The sequence below is a fragment of the Tympanuchus pallidicinctus genome, unplaced genomic scaffold (assembly GCF_026119805.1).
Source record: "Tympanuchus pallidicinctus isolate F22 unplaced genomic scaffold, pur_lepc_1.0 scaffold3, whole genome shotgun sequence".
Lineage (NCBI taxonomy): Eukaryota > Metazoa > Chordata > Aves > Galliformes > Phasianidae > Tympanuchus > Tympanuchus pallidicinctus.
Window position 1 is genome coordinate 106,179,248 of NW_026294747.1, and position 9,590 is coordinate 106,188,837.

A 9,590-nucleotide genomic window follows, 5' to 3' on the forward strand; every position below is an offset into this window, starting at 1 on the left:
CAAAAGTGTTGAGTTGTTGTGGAGAGCTTGTGGTAGGGAACTGGGGGCAGATGTGGGAGCTGAGCAGCCCTTACAGGTTTTCTCCCTGCCGCTCTCATGCTTTCTTCCCTGCTGCCTTTCATTTCCCTCCAGTACAAATTACCAGCAGTGACCATTCAAATCCCATTTGGAAACAACAACTGATTGTGTTCCTAGTTTTTATCTGAACCAAACTATTTCCCAGCAAGTGTTCTGAGTAAAAATGATTTATTCATTCAGTGACTGTAGAGATGATATTAAAGAAATGAGCATTTCAATGACTTTTTTGAAGGGATGTGCCTTGTGAATGAGTAGAAATGTTTATATCTGCTTTAAAATGCTTGAAAAGGAAAATGATATCAGTGTTTTGCTTTATCTTATTTTCTGGTCAGAGTGGAAATACTATGTAATAGCAAAGTGTTGCTATAACAACTTCTAACAGTTTGAAATACTCAAGGTGATGACACTCTCTTTTGGAACCCACATTCACCATAATTTCCTCCCAACTGCAACAAGGCCAAAACCATTTCAGATCTGTACAATGTAGAAACTGAATTTCGAGGAGATTCAGTGGAACAAACAGCATTCCAGCTGAAATTCTGACATAATCCCTGTGTACTATGGCAATCCCTTGGGTGCAAGCTCAGATGTGAAATGCTCACTGCATTCAGCCATCGTGGGGCAAACTCTTCAGTAAACTGTTTTCTCCTCTTCAACTTCTCTGTGACACTGGCAGTATTGGCACTGGCTGCACTATCAATTCAAGGGCCCCTCCTACAAGCAATTAGTTTTTGATGAGCTCAGTAATTGGTCTTACCCAGTGGGTGGATGGCATATTTTAGCTTCAGTTAAGAAGGCAGAACTTGGGTATTTTGGTACCCCTGTGTTTGTTTGTTTGTTTTTTGATGTTTGTTTGTTTGTTTTGTTTTTTTTCTGATTCATAGATGAATGGCTTTAACTGTGACAAATTCGATCACCTGCCCTTCTCTATATGTGCCTTCACTTCCAAATGAGACTGTCATGTATTAGCTACAGCTCCTCATAGGAGCATCCATCACTGCTCGTATAAAAGAGCAGCTTCTGGAGTAGTGTCTCAAGCTATTAATCTATCTAATGTTGTGTGGTTTGTAGCTGGCTGCTTTTGTGTTATGCATGGGAGAGGACAGATGAGGAAATAAACATTTTTTTTTCCTTCCCATAAACATTTGTACAAGGTGAAGTTTTTTTTTGCTCTGACACCTGTTAATTGGTCTGTTATAAATGTGTTTGTAGGTGTCCTCAAATCCTGCCCTACTTTAACTCAGAATTTGCAGTTAAACCTAAGACATATCAGATCCAACATACAAGGGTTTGACAACAACTTGGAAGCAGAGAAAGAGCACTATCTTCCCTTCTGCAGCTTGTTTGAAAGTACAGGCATTACCTAAAGATATGTGAGTCTCTCATGAAGGGCACAGAGTGCTACAAGGATGGCAGCCTTAACTGAGGTGTTGCAAGCAGAACCTGAGGACTGGTGTTGGGTGAAATGTTCTTAGCAGCCTACACAGTGAATTAAACAACTTTTTCATTTGAAATTGTCTAGTAAGCAGTAGGTTTTGTGTTCCTTAATATCTGTGATGATTATTGTACCTTAAGCAAATCAAGGCATGATGTAGGGCGTGTGTTTTCATCAAGCAGCAAGGAGGAGTCCTGACTTTCCTGAAAAAACAGGAAAACTACGTCAAAGAAGGGATAAGAGGAAATATAGTGTGGATGGCAGCCTAGCAAAATCCGTGGTTTGCATGGATGCTATGCTGGGTGGTCAACGTAAAGTGGGGCTAAAACACCCTTAGCTTCCATGCTTAATCAGTGTCTGAACATCACTGAAATAAGCTCTATATATGTGTTGCTGCTTGTGTAACTATTCTAGTCTACACTGGCACTGTTCAGATAACTATTCTTCTCTTCTATTTCCTGAGATCCATAAACTATTGAGACTCACAAAAATTCTATCAGTTTTTTTATTTTTATTCCTTTTTTAAAATGGAGAAAGTAGAATGAATAAAATAGGCTCAGATCACATGAAAAGTCAGTGAGAAACCAGGGAAATGAGCTCCAGAGTCTAAAGAGAGTCTTCTCCTCAGTATCGTCTACCTTGAGTCAATAAAGCCAAAAGAAATCCAATGGTGTGAGCTCCCCTTATCAGCTCCTGTACAAATATGACAAATGGCACTGTCAGTGTCCTGGATAAATCTCTTGTATTTATTAGCCAAGTCATTTCTGCTGACAACAACTCCAGTAAACGTTCTCCCATGCTGAGCAATGGAAAATCCAATAGCAGTTTGGCTGAATCTGTGCTGACTAAAGAAAATGAAATGAATCTGGAAAGTGAATGTGCCTCAAAGAACAGTAACTCACCCAATGGATGATTTGAATATTAATGGATGTCAGTGTAGTCTAGTTGAGGATGTGAAAGAACATGACTATGCAGAAATTATAATAACAGAAATATGAAGAAAATAGAAGTAATAGAAATACGTATTCCTAGAGTTTATGAAGTGCATAGTTTTTTGCTTCCCAAGACATTTTGGAGTACAGTTATTCACTTTGAGGACAAGATGGGGCTGAGATGTGTGTTAGTATCTGCTGTTACCTAGCTCACACAGGGGAGCCTTCTTTCACTCCTTAGGATTCACGCTGAGCAATGACTTTTTTGAAGTGCTTATCAGACCAACTACTGTCTGATCACTTGGTTATTTTGCAGGTAGTAAGTAAACAAAAGACAAATACATTTTGATTGTAGCTGTGTTTGTTTTTTATTTTTTATTTTCCCTGTGTAAGATGTAAGGAAGCAAAGTATGAATTCGAACAGATGTGGTCAAAAAGCTGAGAAACATCAGATCCAGATAGGAGACGTGTGACTTCCACAAAGTTCTCTCAAAAATCATACAAGGCCTCAGATCCACCTGTTCCTGAACTCTGGGGAAAAACGGTCTCTGTCCAGATTTATTGCCTCAAAATCACCTTGTTCAATGAATCATGTTTTGAAAACAGTGAAGTGTTTTGCTGTCTACGTGAAGGGGGGTAAAAAGAAAGCTTGCTTCCTCATTCAGACTTTTAGGAACTTTCATCTTCTGCCTAAACTGTTGTTTCTTAACCCTGAGAACATTTCCTTGGGATTCGCCTGTATTGGTCTGGGACTCCGGGATGTCTGAATAAGGACATGATTTCAAGATCAGGTATTCTGAAATGCTTAATGGCCCAGATTTCAATGTTGAAGATGTCTGTTGTTCATTCTGAAGTCTTACGTCTATATTTCTAACACATATTTCGCATCTTTTTGCATTCCTGAACCTTTCCCTAACCCTTTGTATCTATCCATTAACCCAAGAATGAATTGACAACTAAGGCAGAAATCCTCTGTTACGCAGACAGTCAGTGCTGAGCAGAATTAATTTCAAGCCCACCAGTGAGTAAATGCTAAGCACAGTAACCACTGTTGTTCTTGCTTTGTCACTGACAGCCATCAAACCACAGCTGTGTCACCTCAACAGGCCCACCCACAGCTCAGGATCCTATTTTCCAGCCTTCCACAAGAAATCAGAGGAACATCCTGTGAGGTATAAACTCCTTGACCAAAGGGGAAGGATGAAAAAGATCCAGAACATTTCTCAGAGCTGGACTAGGAAATAGCAGAAGAGCTGAAGAGGCATCCACCCGGAATGAAGCTCCTCATGGGCTGGTGAAGGATGCTGTGCAACCATTGCAGGGCCATACTGCATTATACAGCAGCTGTTAATCCTAGATAAATGCAAGTGTGGGATTTAACTAAATATAATGAACATTTTCCTAGAAATGTTCTCAATAGCCTTCTTATTTTTGAAGCGTACACTCACCTAGTAATAAAATATTGGACTGTTACCTTTAAATGCAATTGTATACCACTCTTTCCTGTCAAATTAAGGAAGCCAATGCTTTTTTAGATTGTTGAGCTTGTTATAATGTTCTCACTGTGACTTACTGCCTAGCACAGGTAGTAAAACTCCCATTTCAGGCAGCTTAAGAAAGATTTTCCTTGCCAAATTGAATGTTCTCTTACCGTAGCGTGGTAGGTGCTCAGGAGAATGAAGGTAAGAGGTTGGAATATAAATTGTTTCACTCACTAGGGAAAAGAAGGCATAGCAGGACATTAAAATTGTGCCTCGTGTGACCTCAGCTGTATGTTTATTAGTTCTGTGGCATTAATTTATCTGAATGAGATCCCATGTGTTCTTGTGGTGCACTGTATCCCACGGACCTGAGATTCTGCACTCTGTGAAGGAGTTGCTCTCATTCCTACATTTTATGCTGTGAGAAACAGTGGCAAAAAACTCCCTTTCTTCTTCATGCCCCTGGTGATTTATATCAGCTCTCCCAGCTGATGAAGTCTGTTCTGTTTCTACTGTCCTCACAGGGAAACCTAGTTATTCTACTTCTTATCTTCCTTGCTGATCTTCTCTATATCATTTTTAATCTCTATTTGAGAAGACCTGAACTGCACATGATACTCACTGTGCAGGTATACCAGACATTCTGCCAATTACACTGAAGTAAGCTTCCTCTTCTTCTCTTCTCCTTCTCCTTCTTTTTTCTTTTTTTCTTTTTTACTTTACTTTCCTTATTTCTCTGCCCTGCTTGTCTTCATCTCCTACCAGCACCTTTTCCAAACCACATCTTCTGGATAAGCACGGTGAATAGCAGAGAGTTTAATTCTCCCCTCCTGTGAAGGCTGACCATTTTATGCCTTCCCCATAACCCCCACTGTTAACCAGTTATTTATCCATGTTAAGTTCATAAGTGAAGATCTTCTCTCAGCCGGTGTCAGACCAGTAGCTGTGACAGCAGGACCTTCTCAACGTGTCTTCTGGAAATCCCTATGGCTTCCTCCAGATAACTCTCAAAAGGTGTGTGAGGCAGGGTTTCTCCTGTAAAAACTGCACTGATCTATGTTGCATCTACGGCTGCATCGACTAATTCTATTATTCACATTTCCTAGAAGTCGATTCATTGTGAAATCATATTCTGGTATATATATATCAGAATGTCCAACATCAGAACTGCACCAGTGTATGCAAGTAACACTGCTGTATGAGAGTACAGTACAGTACAACACAGCTGGTTGTTGCATGAACAGATCCGGGGCATCCTCTCCTGTCTGTTACTGCAATTCCAGGTGTACTTGCCCTATGTGGCATCTTTTCACAGCATTTTCCTAGAAATGTCCACAAACACAGCAGACAGCTGACCAAGAGCTCTGATGTCCCCGCATCACTTATTTTTGTCTGCTTGATACTTGTGGCTTTGACCTTAAGCACCATCAGAACTCACGACCCTAGCAGCCGGGCTGGATTACTGCCTAAACTAAATGCAAAGAGGAATGCACTTCAAAGCCATCTGCTTATGAAATGGGAATATTACTCTAGGAATTTCCTGAGAATTATATTTTGCTGTAAAGTACCCGCAATGTTTTACATAAGCAGGCTGTACTGAAACTCAAAATTATACTATTCTTCCAAACTCATTTTCTGTCTGCGTTGTTTCCTTCGCTGCAGGACAGTTTACCAGCTAACACAGTCCTGTGCCATCAACATCTTAAATGGGATTGGATTTTGTCCTTACTCTCCTGACTCACACTCTCTCCTTTGTCATGAAGCAGAGATAAGTCACAATCTTGATTTTACTGCTGGGTAGTTAAAGGAAATGAACTGATTTACCTGAGGTCTCACAGGGACTGTTCTTGGCTGCTAGAAACTTAATCCTGTTCTGATCAGATTCTTCTTTGCTCACATTCTTCTTCAACCGAACCCACGCTGTGCTGTGTTGCTCTCTAATGGAGTCCCCTCTAGAAAGTCAGTATATTCACCTGACTGGCATAAAGGGGTTTTATGTTTCATTTTTTCTGGAGCTAAGGCAGGTGGAGGCAGATTGTGGCAGATTGTGATTTGCATTGGAAAGATGTCTCGCGATGTCCCTTCCCTCTTCCAAAGCTTCCTGCTCTAGGTCTAAGTAAGTACTTTAAAGAGAGGGAGAAAGGATGTTTGTGCAGACTGCTCCTTGGAAATGTTGGGCACGTCATGAAAACTGCTCCTAAGGGAAACTGGTTGTGTTAGTGGCATCCAGCCAGGTGCACGGAATGTATGCTTGGAGAGGATGTGCTCCTCTGCTCAGTCCAACCCTGCCATCTAGCGTACACCAAAGGGAAATTTTCTAGCTGTGAAGAAGGGGAATGTGTTATTTGAGGGAGGACTAGCTTTGCAACGCGCTCTACTTTTTATTTTCATTTTTATTTTTTAATCTCAGTGATTTCCGAAATAACCTCTTGTTAGCAACATAGAATTTAGTCCAGAGTGACCCCTGATGCCATTTAGATTTTATTATGAATTATTCATTGCAATTGCACAATTTATTGTGTTTGGTTTTGTTTGTTTCTTTGCTTGCTTCTCCTGTTCAGGGTATTTGTGAATTGAGTCTTTGCTCCAATCACTGGGTCGCTATGCAAGTAAGTTTGGTGCTGGTTTTTGAGAGGGAGTTTTTGTCGTCGTTATTTTCTTTTTGTGTGTTCGTTTGTCTTAGAAAAGAAAGTCTGAATTGAAAACCTAAATGTTCAGATCAACGCTGAGTGAGGCACAGAGAGGCCTCCGTCATTCCGTATGTTTTATGTAGGTCTGTATCTAAAAGAGTAAAGAATAGGAAAGAAGATTGGCTCCCATGTCCTTAAGGGCAATCAGAGCAGCAAAAACAGAGACTGAAGGAGAAAGGGGAGGAGGAGGAACAAGGGGCTTTGTCTCAGCATCATGAATGAGTCATTCATAGGTCTTTTTAGGTGATGAAACAGATGGGTTCATAAGGCAAATTTGGTTCTGGACAGGACATGTCCCCATTTCCTTCTCCCTACTTGTGGCTTTTTGTTCACTCCTGCTCCTCAGCTGACTGATCAGCATGAGTCCTTCAGGCTGATCTCTCACTGTCTTCTTCCATGTACTCTGTGTGGGGCCACAATGAGTGAAGGGAAATTGTCTTAGTGTGCACATAAAATACACAATGTAGTTAACGTCCAAGTCATGCGTAAATCATAAAACTTATTTTTTTATATTTTCTTATTAAAACAAAAGCAGAGAGAAACAAAATCATAAAACTAGTGGGATATTTGACTTGTTTTTAAGAAACTAATGCACCAATGTCTGGAAGGGAGGTCTGTGTCCTCCCCAGGTTATCCAGCCTCAACCAAGTTGGACTGAATCAACACACAGCACCAACAATCAGTCCTCTAAATGTGCCATCTGCACCAGAGGCCTTCACAAAAAACCACAAGCCAAAGGCAAAAAAGCTACGAATGAGCTGACAGGGTCAGCTCACCGGGCAGCTTACTAGTTAATTTATTCACTGCAGAGGAAACAAACACTGCCCTTTCCTCTTCACCTGATGGTAGGGTCTGAACACATGCTGTTTGAGGTACACTAGGGTCAACTGATAGGGAACAGCCACTGACACACAGTATCCCTGCCCCAAAGCTCTCTTTTCAATACCCTTATTCCAGAGATTGCAGAGATCCAAGCTGCTTATCTAAAGCCGTGACTGATACCCAGCTGTACTTTGTGCTGCCATGGAGGGCCTGACTTCACCTTAAACAAGGAGAGAACAGGCTGAGGACAGCAAACCCTAGTTGCTCTTCTTTTCCTCCGGGTAGAAGGTCGCAAGGACCTCACAGCCCTTCCAGTGCACTTGCCTGTAGTCCCATTGTGACTGCCCAGAGCACAGTGGGCCCTCTTCTCCCTATCTCTCTCCCTTGGGATCACATTAGAAGAGATGCCACCTTCTCACACTCAGAGGCATTGGTGAGGAATGGGAAAGGACAGCTGATACAACCCTTGAAACTCAACAGTTTTTAATGATTGCATCTCCCTTGGTTGCCTGTGAGGTGTCAGTATGCTTTGTCCCCTCTCCGCTATTGCCTGGTACCAGGACAACTCCATCCCTGAAGGCAGCTTCAGGGTGCTCAAGAATCCCCTGCCCTGACCCTCTTGGTACGTTCTAGGCAGCTGCAGGGTGGTTGAGAACCCCCAGCACTGCCCCTCCCTCCCACCCCCCAACTCTCTTGGTACATTCTTGCAACCATCTCCCAACTGCCATGTTTTGGTTTCCATGGGACACTCAGAATCCCTGAGAGGAGAGAGCGAGTGACGCCTGCACGTCAGAAAGCTTCTCCTATCTGAGATGGAGCAACCGCCCTTTAAGAAGAGGCGGCCGATGGGCAACGACATCGAGCCCATGGAGGTGGACCCGCCTGGCAGTGACACAGAGCCAATGGAGGTGGATCTGCCTCCGGAGGATGACATGATGGAGGTGGATCCACCTCCGCTGCTGCACACCAGCCAGCACGGCACCACTGCCAGGCCGATCAGAAAGAGATCGCGCCCCAGGCATCGCCGGGGCACCAGGATCCGTCCACCTCCATCCAAACGGCCGCCTCGACGCCGGCGCTGATGCTCCCACCCCGTAAGTTTGCCCTCATCCGGGAGAGCCCCAGCTCAGGGGCACCCTGTGGGCTCACACAGAGCCTCCATTTCCTGGTCGTTCTTCTTTTCGCAGCCAAGGCTCCTATGAGTCCGTCCTTCCCATCCCCCTCCCTTGTCCCTTCCCAAGTCCTCTCAGCTCTTCTTCACTGAATCCTGAGGAAGAGAGCAGGGCAGGGACTGCCATCCTCTGAGCTGCTGTGAGGAGGCAGCAGAACGAGTCCAGCAGAAGGACCATAAGTACTGGGGGCCTTCAACATCACAGAATCACAAGTAAGTTTACCGTTAGCTGGGAGGGAGGGCCCCAACTCAGGGCCACTCTGTGGGCTCACATGGAGCCTCCATTTCCTGGTAACTCATCTTTTCACAGCTGAGGCTTCCATGAGCCCATCCTTCCCGTCCCACTCCCTCATCCCTCCCCAGGTGGAGAGGAGGGGTCAGAGAAGCAATGGAGGCAGCAGTTCCTGTGGAGAAGCGGTCTTCAGTTTGGACTTGAAGAAGGGCTGAACTTCAGCAGGAAGATCCGGCCCAGATGCTTCACTTGCACTTTTTTTGTTCAAGACTGGACAATCAAGAATTTAAAATAACAATACAAAATAATGAAGAAGTCAAAACCACAAAACAAAATAAACAATTTTTATACTTACGTATAAAATATTTGTATTTTATATGCAGCCCAAGACAATTCCTCTACTCTGTGTGGCCCAGGCTAGACAAACAGGTTTGACACCCATAGGTTAACACTGTCACTGAATACGATGAGGCAGATGAAAACTTTGAGAACTGATCCATCACATTGCTTCCCAGAAACACTACAAAGCCTCCTATTCAGTGAATTGGCCAAATGAAAAATTACGTTGTATTTGCTCACGTAGCCCTTGGGTAAGAAATAGTAAATGCCAAATTACCAGACTATAAACACGCAATTTTAAACGAGCTTCAGTGAATGATGTATATTGCAACGTTTTTATGTCTGAGCTTCAAGTTGATCTATACAGGGATGGTAAATCAGGCAGCTGTGCCATCACAGATGTCAGTGGG

The 9,590-nt window shown here is 43.1% G+C and overlaps 1 protein-coding gene and 1 long non-coding RNA gene across 2 annotated transcripts in view; one reads left to right on the plus strand and one right to left on the minus strand.

Moving 5' to 3' along the window:
* Window positions 1–5,557, plus strand: part of PDE1C (phosphodiesterase 1C) — a 306,686-nt gene extending 301,129 nt beyond the window's left edge. Inside the window, exon 19 of the mRNA XM_052692650.1 lies at window positions 3,521–5,557. Coding sequence (XP_052548610.1) covers window positions 3,521–3,690 — 170 coding nt within the window. The 3' untranslated portion in view covers window positions 3,691–5,557. The remainder of the gene's footprint in view (window positions 1–3,520) is intronic.
* Window positions 1–9,590, minus strand: part of LOC128085407 (uncharacterized) — a 117,261-nt gene that overhangs the window by 60,145 nt on the left and 47,526 nt on the right. The gene's annotated exons all lie outside the window — the stretch shown is intronic.